The sequence below is a fragment of the Diadema setosum genome, chromosome 13, assembly GCF_964275005.1.
Source record: "Diadema setosum chromosome 13, eeDiaSeto1, whole genome shotgun sequence".
In the NCBI taxonomy this organism is placed as follows: Eukaryota; Metazoa; Echinodermata; class Echinoidea; order Diadematoida; family Diadematidae; genus Diadema; species Diadema setosum.
Genome location: NC_092697.1, coordinates 10777324 through 10791763, shown reverse-complemented (window position 1 = coordinate 10791763; position 14440 = coordinate 10777324). Strand labels below are relative to the sequence as shown.

The following is a 14440-nucleotide window of genomic DNA, read 5'->3' as shown; positions in this document are numbered from 1 at the left end:
GTTTATTGTCACAGGTGATCCATTCAAGTCTGATGGTGGCGATCCGTTCAAAAATGATGCGTTTGCAGCCAACCCCTTTGGAGGAGATCCCTTTAAAAATGACCCATTTGGTGCTCCAGGCACGACAAACTCAGACAATCCCTTTGGGGGCTCTACAAACTCTTCCAATGATCCCTTCTCTTCATCCTCCCCCGGATCAAGCGACCCGTTTGGCGGCTCAGCAGGGTCAAAGGACCCTTTTGCATCAACGTTAGGAACAGACCCATTTGCATCGAAATCGGATGACCCTTTTGCATCAAACTCAGCAGCAAACTCGGCGGAAGACCCTTTCGCATCAAAAGGCTCAAAAGACAGTGACCCATTTGCATCTGAGAGTTCAACGACTTCCAAGGACCCGTTTGCATCAAAGACTTTAGGGGGCAGCAGTGACCCGTTCGCATCAAAATCTTCAAATGGTAGCAGTGATCCCTTTGCATCCGGGACAGGGTCATCAGCTGCCGATGACCCCTTTGCCGGCTCAACAACATCTTCTGACCCTTTCAAAGGAAATGACCCTTTTGCATCTGAGTCAATAGGAGGACTAACAAATGGCAATGCAGAAAGTAAGAATCTGTTAAATGCAATGCTCTTCTGTAGACTCCGAGTTGATTCAAGTACCCCCTGCGCAGTAAACAAGCTGAGACGTTAATTGTGTACATTGCGATTAACAAGCAAAATAAATATGCAAAGTAGATGTTGTGAAATTATGTTGATTAGCTAATTGTATGTGAGTACATATTGAGTTTTTTTTCATGTTGTGAATGCTTGTCTAAAGATTCTCATTCTTTTGTACCTAAAGTCTTCTTCATCGACTAATCATATACTGTATAAGCTGATATTTTCGTGAGGGTTTAATTTTCGTGAATTTCGCAAATCACAGTCCTATCGCGAATTTAACAACACGCAAAAATATCGCGTTGCACTGAGGTAATACTGCATTTACCATACCGTTGGTGTCAATTCGCGAAAACAACATCTCACAAAAATGTCTCTGACCTCCGCTCCTCATTCGTGTAAATATCTGTACATGAAAATAACAGCTTATGCAGTAGACAGTCCAGCTTGATGTTGAGTATGTGTGATATATCTCCCCCTCAGTTTGTTAGTTTGTTTTGACCCCTAACACAACCAAACACATTTTATACATTTTCTCTCTGTAAACTAGCAAAGTCATCCAGTGATCCATTCGCTTCAATAGACCCGTTTGGAGGGAGTGCATTCCAAGCGGATTCATTTAGCAAGGTTGGTATCAAGACATTACAGAAGAACTTTAGTCTCCTGAATTATTAGTGGGTTCAGGTCCCGGTTCAATGACATTTATTTCCCGCAAATATAAGTACAAGTAATACAAGTACAAGTAATAGTAGTGAGTTAGAAATATTACCTGTGAAAATTTCTGTAAGTAGGAATTGATTTGATATATGTTACAGTTTTAAATCTTATGTGCAGACCATGCAATGTTAAAGGTACAGTTATTTTACACTACATGTGAGGAATATTTTAGTAGAATTATTATTTTCAGTTTAATCACTGGTGTCACAAGTACTTCCAAGTGTCACCATCATGATATTAACCCATTTCCTACGGGAACATGGTGGCCTGTGTATCAAGTCTTTGGGGAATTCAGAATTCAGTATGGAATGGGTTCAAATGCCTAAAGTATATACTTTATATCGAGAATCAGGTGATGGTTTGGATCTAGGATGTTTTGTCTGTTGTCTGTTGAGAGCCTTCATTTCATGTATTTATTTATCTATTTATTTATTTCTTTATTTTTTGCATTGACATCTACCCTTGCCAAGTTCAAATGAACTGTGAGAATGATGCATTTTCAACTGTCGTCAACTGTGCATTTACAAACCATGCTTTGTGTTTATTATTTGTTGGGGGGGGGGGGTGGGTAAAATGAGAGCAATTCAATACATACAGTCAGACCTGTCTCTGATGCAACCTACCTGTTGTGGCCACCTGATCTTTTTGGCCAATACAGAGTCCCATAGAGAGATATTACGTTGTATATGGTGAAGACCTGGCATAGAGAGCCCCAGCTAATTTGTCTCCTGCAGCCGGTATTTCACTGTGTAGTAGCCTCAATATCTAGTTAGGGCTCTGTCAGTGCATAAATCTTCACTGAGAGCAAAACAAAAAACAAAACAACAACAATAAAAGAAAACCAAAAAACAAACAAATAAAAAATCCAAGCAAACAAACAAAAGAAAACATGCAATGCTAAACTTTTCTCACTCTCTTATTTCTGAAATGAGACATTTAGAACATCTTATGTTATTTTGCAGTCATACAGTATGTCTGTGGGATATTTATAATATGATATTTGTTGCAAATACCATCGTAAGTGAAAACTGACTTGCCAACAGTGGCCACCTGTGTATAGAGGCCACCTTCTAAGTGTTCCTTGAGGAAATTGCTGTATGCAGGTTTGACTGTAGTTATATACTAGTACAGATACATTCCTTGTATGTAGTGCAATACAGCTCATTTAGTGTTTGACCCTTGTGACCTCCGTCACAGAGCTCCAGTACCGATACGTTCAGCAGCGATCCTTTCAGCCGGCCTGAGGAGACGCCGGCCCTGCCGCCGAAGAAGAGTCGTGCCGGCGGCAACAAGCCGCTGTCAAACTCCACAAGTACTACGTCCACGGCGAGCGACCCCTTCCAGGCCTTCTCGGCGGACTCCTCCACCCTCAGCGACCCCTTCACCACGGGCAAGGGTGACTCAGCGACCAGTGGCGGGGATCCCTTCGCAACGGGCTCGGACGCAAAGGTCAGCACGAGCAGTGCCAATGACCCCTTTGCCGGAGGGAAAGACCCTTTTGGCAGCAGTGGCGGTAGCGGCAATGACCCGTTCTCGGGTGGCAGTGACCCCTTCGGTGGTCCGGCAACAGGCAAGGACGGCGGTGGATCAGATCCGTTTGCAAACTTCGCAGACTTTGGGAGTGCAAAGGTAAGAATGCTTTCTTTCTGTTGTTAATTGCAGATTCAAAGCTGATAGACACTCAGACAATATATTTTATGCTGGGTCATTTTCTTTTAAAAGTCTGTGTAGGGGTTTATATTTTGGCTTTGATGAAATTCATCAGAGTCCTTCAGTACACTGGTGTTACTAGATTAATTATTTGGTTCAATTATCATAATTTTTTACATTTTGTACATTTGTAATATCTTTTATTAGGTGCATTGGTGTTCCAAAAAAAAGTTTGTAGTGCATATACTTCTTACTGAAAGCATTAAAGGGTTTGTACAGTTCTGGTTGAGGTGAGGATTTAGCTTTTAACGTTTTGCGAGATATTCAGAAACCACTCTATGAGATGTCAAATGGCATGCAATTCTAAGGGGTATCAAAATTTTATTTGATGAAAATTGGTTTTGAAATGGCTGAGATATCCAAAAACAAGGTGAAACAAAGAGATCCTAATAAAAAGCGTGGCCTGTCGCTTTTATTGTTATCACTTTTTTTGGATATCTCAGCCATTTGAAAACCAATTTTCATCAAATAAACGTTGAATCCTTCTTAAAATTACATGCTCTTTCATATTTCATGAGGTTTCTCATTATCTCACTTGGGAATGTTTAGAACATGAATGCCTACCTCAACCAGTACTGTACAGTCCCTTTAAGCATAACCCCCCCCCCCACAAATATATATATTATATAAATACATAATAATATATAATGTACAGCAGGATATGAGTGTCAGTCATGCGATATAAGTAAGATGTAAGATTCCTATTGTCAATCAATAATGTTATAATGCTGTACGGTCAGTGCTTCAAGAGTAACATTAATCTAGAAATCATTGTGAATATCATACAGTGGAAATTTAAAAGTCAGAAGTCTTGAAACAATAGGAACAGAAGAAATAACTAGTTAAATTTACTGCGAGGACATTAGCAGGATTGAGTTACTGTTTTAGTCCCATAGACTGAATCTGTGTTGGATTAAGCATGTTGTTATAGTGCTGTAGCATGCTATTTTATGAAAGTTTTCATTGTGCCTCTCACAGTCCACAAAAGTACACATACTCTGTTGATAGCAACTTTCCAACTTTTGCATGTCTCGATTCCACCGATGCATTTGGATTTGTGCAGAGACATTCCAAGATTTGATCTGGGTCGTCACCAGTTGACCTTCAACCTCCCTAAATAAAGCCAGGCCTGGACTGGCTTACTTAAAGAATAGTTGAAAATTTCAATATGATATATAGTGAGAAACCTGAGGATGAAAACAATTTTGATTCATCATGCACACAGTAGATGAAGATCGTTGAGCCTTTGTTGACAATTTTTGCAGGGATAGCGTAACAGAATTTCAGCCTAAAACTGCTATTGGAATAGCCTTTACATAAGCATCCTCTGTGCCGTATAGAATCAAAATTTTTCTTGCCCTCAGTGCTCCACAGCACATGTACGTTATATGATATAGTCTCCTGTCCAGGCAGGGTGTTAAAAATCACAAACTTTGCCTCCGGAGCGTTCTCACTGTGTGACGCTAACTTATTTCTGTTTCTCCTCACTTGTCTCCAACACCCCCCGGCGCAGCAGGAGCAGTGAGGCTTTGCACCACATTTCACATTGATAAATTAATCCCCAAACAAGGCAAGACATACAGACACTATAAAGACTTGTAGCTCGCTTGCATGGCATGGCACGTCACCCCCCCCCCCCCCACTACTCACACTGTACTGTCCACTTCCCACACCTTCCACAGCATGTCCATTGTGACTTGCATCATCTCCACCTCAGCTCAAAAGTGCTGAAGTCCCTATAGCTCTCAGCAGGAGCCTTGAAGAGAATCTTTACGTTCTGCAGTCATTTCGTTCACAGTCTACTCCAGAAACATACGACATCATGGGTTCTTAAAATATGCATGCCTGTGATGCACCACATAGTGAAAAAAAAAAGAAAAGAAAAAGAAATAAGAGCTAACACGAATGCACTATGTGCACACACATATGCAGCGCTCACACAGATACACAAATCAGCAAACACACACTCATTTATTGCCTACTACTATGCACGTGAAGATTTGTGTTGAACATCACTCAAGGCAATGGGGAAAAACAGTATGTCAAATCTTTACCAGAATGTCAGTACTGACAAGTTTAACCCAAGGCATGTCAATGACATCAACAAGTTTTCAGATATTTGGTGATTTTTTTTTTCCCCTTTTTGTGTAACTCATAATGCATTGTGAAATATTGTCTCAAAACCTGATACAGTTTGTTTATGCATTGCACTATGATACCAAAAACAGTGTGTTTTGAGGATTTCAGACTTTGTAGCAATTTCTGTAGCCCTTGAATGGTCAAGGCATAGGAGGCAGACACACAGAGTATTACTAGACTGCTGGTCTTTGAGATATTTTTCTCAGAGCTTCAGTGGACTTCTTGAGGAAATATCTTTACATTGTACATGTAGGTTCCTTTCACACTACCACGCTATTCATTTTTCAGTTTTTTTTTTTTTTTACATTATGAACAACATCTGAGTGATGGTCATAAACAAGTTTATGCACAAAAATACTGTAACAAAAGCTGCAATGTGTAATGCTTCCTACTGTCAAAAAAAAAAAAAATGTGTCACTTCAAATCTTCAAACTCAAGAATTATGGCTAACATAATATGCTTATTCCCACTTCTCACTCTCCTATTCCAGAAATTCTTTAAAGAACCGTTTGTAAACTCTGATTTCTACTTAATATCTAGTTTCTACTGATGATCTGTGTGCCACACCAAAAAGTAGACATGAAACTAGTGTTTGCTTTCATTGAGGTTTCAATTCGCCTTTTCATCCTGTATTTGCCCGTTGTATGTTGTATTCATGTGCAAGTGAATGTAGATCATGGCTGTCTATGGACTTGTCAAGAAGTAGCCACTGCTTCATGTTTATGTAACTCCAAAGTGTTGGCATGTCGTGCACTTGTACATCTTCATGTATGTGTATTGCATCAAGCGGTTTGCTCTTCAAAACTGTATTGCACGTGTGAAAGTTGTTTCGCATTGGTTGTAATGAATGTTTGTGATGCTTGTCGTATTTCACAGCATGTTAGTGTCTCAGTGTCTTGAAAACGGTCGCATGGCAGAGTTTTTAAATGTATCTTGCTTCGTGAGCTTAGTACAAGCAGTAATGCTTGAATGCACATCATTGGTATAGAGATCTGGGGGGTGTTTCATCAACGTTTGTCAACGCTGACAATTTCAGCAAAATCCTTGGTTTTGAGTGGATGAGATGCTCTGGTCACTGACTGTTACTATGGTGATTGTCAGCGCTGACAGACGTTGATGAAACACCCCCAAGGGTTTAGGGGTACTATGAAAAGTCTTTTCTATCTGTTAACCCTATGTGTGCTTTGAGAGCCGATTGTCACAGAAAACTCCATATCATCGTTGGACTGTTCAAAATCGCTGACACACAAAGGATTATAATGCCCTTAATGATTTTATTACAAGTGCACTGCTTCTCCATGCTTCAGTTGACTTTAATAAGAATAATGTAATCAAAGAAACAAAATTGTGAAAGTTTCATTAGAAATTGTGCAGAAATGCAATACACACGTAGGTGTAGAATTTGTAAAATAATTGTTTTATGTAATGAGGAACAGTAATAATATTCTTAACATTAACAGTTTGAGCACATCACGTCATCACATCGCAACTCTCCTCCTGGTTTTTACACAAATATACTGGAAAAAGTCATGATGGTTTTTTGGCACTCATTCAGCAGTTGCAACTGCTACAACTAAACCACTTTGTACAGTACAAGGAAAAGCTGATGTTTTGCAGGTGTATTTCGTGCAGGTGTATTTTGTGTGGTTCTGCAGGTGTAGTTCGTGAAATTTTTGTTTAAAAAGGAACATTTTAGGGAAGAGTTGTATGCAGCATATCACACTGGCACCATCATCACACATATAATTTGCACCAAATTTCTAATATTTAAATGTGTGAAACTTTAAAACACTAACTTTCATATTTTTTTTTTTTTTTTTTGGTAAAAGCTGTTATTTTCGCAAATTTGGTGAATCACTGTTGAGTTGCAAATTTGTCAACACACAAAAATATCACCATATGTGACCGTGCACCTCAAAACGAACATAAAGTCGCACACACTGATTTTGCGTGAGGACTGAAAATAAGTGAAATGGGTCAACCTAGCCGAACTTGACTTTTTCATATTTTCTGAAAGAGCGGGTCTTCTTCTACATTATTCTAAAATTTGGTATCATAAAACGGGCAGGAAAGTGTGTTTTTTTTTAGCAGTTTATCTCGAACATTTTTGGTAGAATAGTGTGATTAGGTGTGTCTTTAGAGTCCCTTTTTCATTTCTGAAAAACCGTGTCCACACTCTTCACTTTCAACTCTAATATCTTTTGAAAGGATAGTGCTACTGCTTTGAAACTTGGCATTAGTTATGGACAGAATGTGTTAATGAGGCATGCTTAATTTCAGTTTAATCTGATAATCCCTTCATTGTCGTTTCTCTGGTGGTTCACTTCCTGTTTTTTTCCCCATTCATCGCACAGCCAGCACGGTTTGGTAAAGATTAAGTGCTTGAATAGACACTGTACTTCAGAGCCTCTTTTCTCAGTTCACACTTTTCCTGAGTTTGTGCTTTCTTTCCAATATTTAGATAGGTTAGGAGAGTCCATTTGATTTGAGTTATACATCATTTTAAAGCTTAAAGTCTGCTCTTTCAGAATATGGTCTTAACTAAAAATTCATGTCTGGCGACTTTTTGTTTGTTTTGAGGTGCAGGGTCACATATACAGAAAAGTGGTGAAGGGAGTGATAGCATCAATGTAAAATCGCGAGAACAGCATCTCACGAAATGCTTGTGACCTCCTCATTTGCAAAAAATATATTTATGCAAGAAGAACACCTTTACCAGCATCAGATTTTGATGAAATTTTGACATATATCTCTTCATTTACTTTGACAATTGATAAAGCCAACCTGATCATACAAGTGGCATTGCATGTAACTTCAAAAAAATTGATGTGAACATTGTATGGCATTGCACTCTAAATCATCATAGCATACACATACCATACCAGAATTTCAACCATATTTCCTTAAGGGGATTTGAAAGTTCAGTGTAGTCAATCTAAATAGAAGGCGAAAAGCATTACCATTATGTTTTCAAACTATGAAGCTGATTTTAGGGGTAAGTTCAAATGCCCATCAGAGTGCTGCAAAGCTGTCCATGGATTTTGAGATTGGTCATTGAGATAGGTTAATGAATCAAATGAAGGAATTCTTTATTCACCATCCTGCATACATGTATCTTGGTTACTGCATAATTGATGTGAATCAAATGTACCATTGTGACTCTTGTGCATGATTCTAATTCGAATGTCTCCCCCTCTTCAGTCTAACATTACAGAAATTATGCATTTGTAATTATATACCAGTATTTGTACATTGTGCATTGCACTGTATAGACTGCGTTCATCAATGCTTACCTATCATGCAGGTTTGTGTCTTGTGAGACATGCTTGACCCATTGTGAAAATTGAGTATTGCCTGTGCACAAATTGTATGGCAATCATGCTGGTGTGTGTGCACAATACTTCTAACCATTGTAGCCCCCCGGTCACGTGCGTAATTTCAAAAAATGTGGATTATGACATACAAATTGCCTTGATCTGTGTTAAGAAAAGATGAAATAGTGTGACGAGTTGTAATAACCAAAGCTGTTTTTTAGTCAATTCTTTTTTAAATCTGTTAAAATTTCTCATTGAGATGTAATGTGTGATTGTATGACTGGGAAGTGTCTCATCGTGGAAATGATCCGCAGTGTTGGTATTCATGGTTCAGAGTAATGTTGTTTCCCTTCCATGGGTCAATGCTGCCTACGAAATAAACAAGATCTTGCCGCACCTTCTGCATTATTATTATTTAATCTGCTGTCACAGTCTTCCAAAGTCCACGCAACATTTTCAAAAGTTCCTCTGTTCCCAACCATGACAATGATCTTCATATTTTCATGTATACATATAATAACTTTTCTAATGTTTGTTCGACTCTTCTAGAGCCTCGTTGATCTCTCTGTTTTTTTCTTCTTATTTAGTCATTAAATCAGCATATTTTTCTCCTTAAGGAAAATATTCTCCGTGAGTTTGAGAGTTTTGGAACTTGATTTCTCTGAAATTTGTATGAACAAAAACACTCTTTCTTTTCCTTCTAAATACATGGGATAGAGGTTGTAGATATGAATAGAATCAATCGGTGTTGATTTATTTGGATGTCCCAGTAAACCAGTCTTTCATTATCGAGAGGACTGTAACAGACATCTTCTTGTATTACATTCTTCCCACCTGTGTTTGGATAGCAAGAGTCAGAATCAGACAATTTACAGTTTTGAGAATTTGGAGCAGTCTTTTAGGTCCCAGAAGTTCTGTAAGGTTCAAAGTCTCTTATTTCAAATCAACCTTGTTTACACCAAATATTCAGGTGAAGATAACAAACTTCATCATCAGGATGTAAATCTTGTCATTATTGTAAATATTATGATTTTGATTATCATTATTTATTATTTGATTATATTATCACTATTATCATTTATTAAAATAGTCATTGATGCAATGACTGCTACCACTACTGCCATTCTCAAATTTGGCACTATCAAAACTCCCAATTTTGTTATCAAGTGTTATCAGTATCATTATTATCGTCATTATTATCATTATTGCATCATCGTCATTATCATAGCTTTTTTAATACCATTATAAATGTTTTTTGTTTGTGTTGTTTTTTTCCCCCCCATTATTGTTTTCCCTCAAGCAGTTTGAGTCAGGGCTGAGTGAAGAGGACCAGCTAGTGTGGGCAGTGAAGGAAGCACAGAAGGAAGAGGAGAGACAGAAGCAGCTGGCGAGGCAGGAGGCCGACGACCTCGAGAGGGCCATCCGACTCAGCCAGGAGGAGGTGGGGTCATCGGAGGCGTAGCACAAGCTCTCCACGGCCCCGCCCCCTACCCGCCCCCTACCCTACCGCATCCTTGAACCCCGCCCCTGCCTCCATTTCATCCTCTTTGCAATTCTGATTCTGAGCGTACTGTAAAAGCTGTCATTTTTGGCGCACAGATACTTTTGTGCCTGAGGAGGTGATGCTGTTTTTTGGCAATTTGACACCGCTACTATCCTTCACTCCGCCACTTTATTTACTGTACACGGCAATATTTAAATTATAAAAATATGCAGCCCAGTGGTGATTGGCCAAAATTGAACCCTCGCAAAAATAACAGCTTTTACATTAACCCAACCCTCCTCTGGAAGACAAGTGGAGAGGTGATGTCCTTATCTTGTAGTAGGATGTTATCTTGCCCGTAGAGATATCTAGATGCATATTTTGTGTTGAGGGAATGCGTTCTGTGTGTTTGTGTGTGTGTGTATATGGGTGTGTTTGTAGATATGTGTGTATGTGTGAACATATCTGTGAATGCCTTTCAATGTAGACCTACAACGGGAAATATATTTTTGCTATGCCTCTGGATGTGGACCCCAGCGGACCGTGATCGTGATCGACTCATGAATCACATAACAGAATGGCACATGAACTGGGTCAGACTTTCCTAGAGTAAAGGAATGGGCCCTTTTGGCCTCCTGTGAACTTTGTGCCCGTCGGGTCCGCAAACCTACCTAGTGGATGGGTTTATGTTTTGTAAGGCCTTCATATGCATGTGTTGGTTGTGTGTATGTGTGTATGTGTCTGTGTGTGTGACTGTTGCTGATAAGAGAAAAGTAGAACATTGAACTTGATGAATCCAACTTTAAAGGGGAAGGCTAGTAACTGATCAGTGGGAATCAGTGGGAATGCTGGGGGATGATTGTTCCAATCCTTGTGGGATTCATTCAAGAGTACATTATATATCTATTGTTGTGTGAAAATTATTTGCTTCAGAATGGGCTCATATTCAAGTAATGTGCAGTTTAATGTTTCCAGGCTAGCATGCCTGTACAGTGACGGGACGTTAAACTGCACATTACTTGAATATGAGACCGTTCTGAAGCAAGTAATTTTCACGCAACAATAGATATATAATGTACTCTGAAATGAGACCCACAAGAATTGGAACAATCATCCCCCAGCATTCCCACTGATTCCCACTGATCAGTTACTAGCCATCCCCTTTAATGTAGTGTTGCACAGCAATGACAAAAACAGACATTTAGTCTATGGAGGTAACACCCTGCACTTCTAGCTCCACTTTTATCCACCTGTGTAGAATGAAGAGTTTCGGAAGAATAAGCTGTATATGTACGCTAGCAGGACCTTATTGCCTACCTGCACCAGCCTAATTATAGTAGACTCAAGAACCAGTCACTTAATACTTGCCCTGGTATAGTATGTGTGCAAAGATGTGTAATCTCATGGCTAACTAGCACAAGAGGCAAATATGCAACTTGAGCAAGATTATATTATTGTATATTTTTGAAACTGAGCTAATGTCTGTTGGTGTTCACAATCTATTTAATCATATTTCTGCCTTCAGGGGACGTGGAGTAAATTTGCTGGAGTTAGCTAAATATCTGAGGCATGGCTTCAATTGTATTTTCATTGCTGTCTCTTCTTCTTCTTCTTTGTTTACCTTTCTGTTTAATATCATCCTCTCAATTATTTTTCCTACTATAAAAGAATAGTGATTCTTCCTGAAGAGAAAAAAGAAGGGTTTTACAGATATTGATGAGGCGATTGCTGAGTTAGTGATGATAGTGTCTGTCAAGTTCCCAAACCCAGTCTCTCTGTGTGGTTTGTTCCTAATCCTGACATTTATTTGTGAAAACATTTCGATGCAAAGAAATCTGCTACGGCCCTTGTGTGGTTACCATGGTAACTGACCATATGTGGCACTGAGGTAGAAAAATGACACACTTTTGGTGATTTACGTTTTCATTTAAGTAAAGATTGCAATTATCATATCATCATCCAAATATTAGAACTCAGTGGAGTTTTACGGACATACATTGATATACAATGTAACAAAGTGTGTGTGTGCATGTGTACGAACAGCAATCATCAATATGCAGTATTTTTTTTTTTGTGGGGGGGGGGGGCTGGAGGGGGAGGGTTTTGTGCAATTGCAAACGCATGCAGTTGGCTTGTTGGTTGTCTGCGTACATCCTTTGAGCATGATTTCATAAATCCTTATCGTTTGTCGGCTGTGTTCTGTCGACATGGCAGAAAGAGTGTGCAGAAATATCATACCGCATGTTAGCATAATGCAATTTTGCACATTAAAGGACAAGTTCACCTACACATACATGTGGATTGAGTGAATGCAACAATATTAGTAGAACACATCAGTGAAAATTTGGGGAAAATCGGACAATCCGTTGAAAAGTTACGATTTTTTAAAGTATCTGCGCAGTCACTGCTGGATGAGAAGACTACTACAGTGTATGATGTCACATGCGTACAACGATATAAGGAAAATAAAAAGAGAATTTCACAAAACTTTACTTTTTGAATAAAGTGCAAATTTCTTCGACTTGTTACTGACGTATGTTAAGGGTAATATTATCCCCCCTGCCTTCTGAAAGAGAGAAGACAAGTATTCTTTTGTTATGTGAGAAAAGTGAAAATATGTTGATTTTTCTTTATTCTTTCTTTATATTGTTGTACACATGTGACATCACAAGATATAGTAGTCTTCTCATCCAGCCGTGACTGGGCAGAAACTTTAAGAATTCATAACTTTTGAATGGATTGTCCGATTTTCCTCAAACTCTCCCTGATGTGTTCTACTAATATTGCTGCATTCACTCAACCCACTTGTCTATGAAGGTGAACTTGTCCTTTAAGGGAAATGTGAGTGCAGAATGTCAGTAGAAACACATTCTGTCCATCTGCCTGCTAATTGTGCAGTTTCCTCTCCGTGTACAGAAACATATTGTATAATCTACCTGGCCAAAATGGATTCATGTGCGCAATATCTTCCGACCAACCAACCAACCAAGGGCACACTGGACAATGCACTTTGAATTAAACATACACACTCACACAAAAAGAGCAAAAATGTAGTATGAATTGAGAACTTTAACACTGATATGTACAATCAATGAGAAATTATTTGCACTTCTACATGTAGTCCCTTTTGTAATGTAGACTTTTCCAATATTATGAATCACAGTGATTGATATTGCTATTGCAGTAACTAGAATTCTGACAGTTGCATAACTGATAAAAGACAGTCACCATTGTATAAACTGCAAGTATTGTGAGTTGCAGTCATTGAAAAAGGCCACAGACTGTAGTTGTATTGAAACTGCACTAGATAGCAACATTTTAAGTGATTTGCTCGTATTAAACCTTATTTCTTTGCAGTAAATCAGTTTTCTGTAATTTTCCCATGTTGCTCTGCATGAGTCAATGTAGTCATAAGTTGTTCTTCAGTGTTGCGTGGTGAAAATGCTGTTTGAAAAGCAGAATCAGTTAAGATATATCAGGACATACAGTCATTCATGAATGAAAAATGAATTGGAAAATGCCATAATTGTCTAAGCAACTGAGTCAAGTCTTCATTTCTTTGTGCCTTTTGTTGATACCTGTTTAAGATCAAACCTCTCCCCCTTCCCCAAAAAAATTGAATTTTCTTTTTATTTTTTCATCATTTATGAAAGGACTACCTTTGACAGGCATAAGTAAAGTTCAACTGTGAACAAAATTCTCTTATCAATATTTCATTAATGAAATGACTGATTTTTTTATGCATTTTTCTTTTGCAAAGAGAATGGTTCCTTCATGTTGCCAACAGTACCTTGGTCTATTGTAGTAACTTTTATTTGAAATAGAATGATCTTCACTAAAGTCTGTATACATTTGTGGATCTATGGCTGTTCTGAAAATCTTTTACTACTCTTGCTGCATTGTGAGTACATGAGAACAAAATCTAGACACTTTTACCCAAAAACATCACTTAATTGACAAAACTAGATTGAGCTGTATGTAATCCCTTCCCCCATATTACTGTACACATATCGAACAAGAAAATATGCACTGTATAGCCTTATGATGTCAAGTTTCAAATAGATTAGAATTATACCCACTAAATTTTCTTTTGGATACAGACATGCATAAATTGAGGGTTTTTACATTACCATGTATAACTTTATTTGCATTTGTAGATATTGTCTATTTGATACAAGAACAATATATTCTTTCATGTCTCTGCTTTTTATTTTGTTTTTGTTTTTCTCGAGCTATTTATGTGTTCTGATTTTTGTTTTCAACATGTAGATATAGAAGTGTCTTCTTTTTCCTTCCAATAAGCAAGTTTGCTTTCAGGATTAGTTATGAAACCAATGGTCAGTGACCGTATTAACTGACCAAGTGGACAATGATGATATATCTTAATTTTAACCACTCTCAATGTTCAGCGATACACCTTTTG

At 38.3% G+C, this 14440-nt stretch overlaps 1 protein-coding gene across 1 annotated transcript in view; it reads left to right on the top strand.

Annotated features, from left to right (window-relative positions):
- LOC140237305 (uncharacterized) overlaps positions 1-10054 on the top strand; it is a 53849-nt gene extending 43795 nt beyond the window's left edge. The window contains exons 18-21 of the mRNA XM_072317243.1: positions 15-602; positions 1205-1281; positions 2569-3000; positions 9838-10054. Coding sequence (XP_072173344.1) covers positions 15-602; positions 1205-1281; positions 2569-3000; positions 9838-9996 — 1256 coding nt within the window. The 3' untranslated portion in view covers positions 9997-10054. The remainder of the gene's footprint in view (positions 1-14; positions 603-1204; positions 1282-2568; positions 3001-9837) is intronic.
- The last annotated feature ends 4386 nt before the right edge of the window (positions 10055-14440 follow it).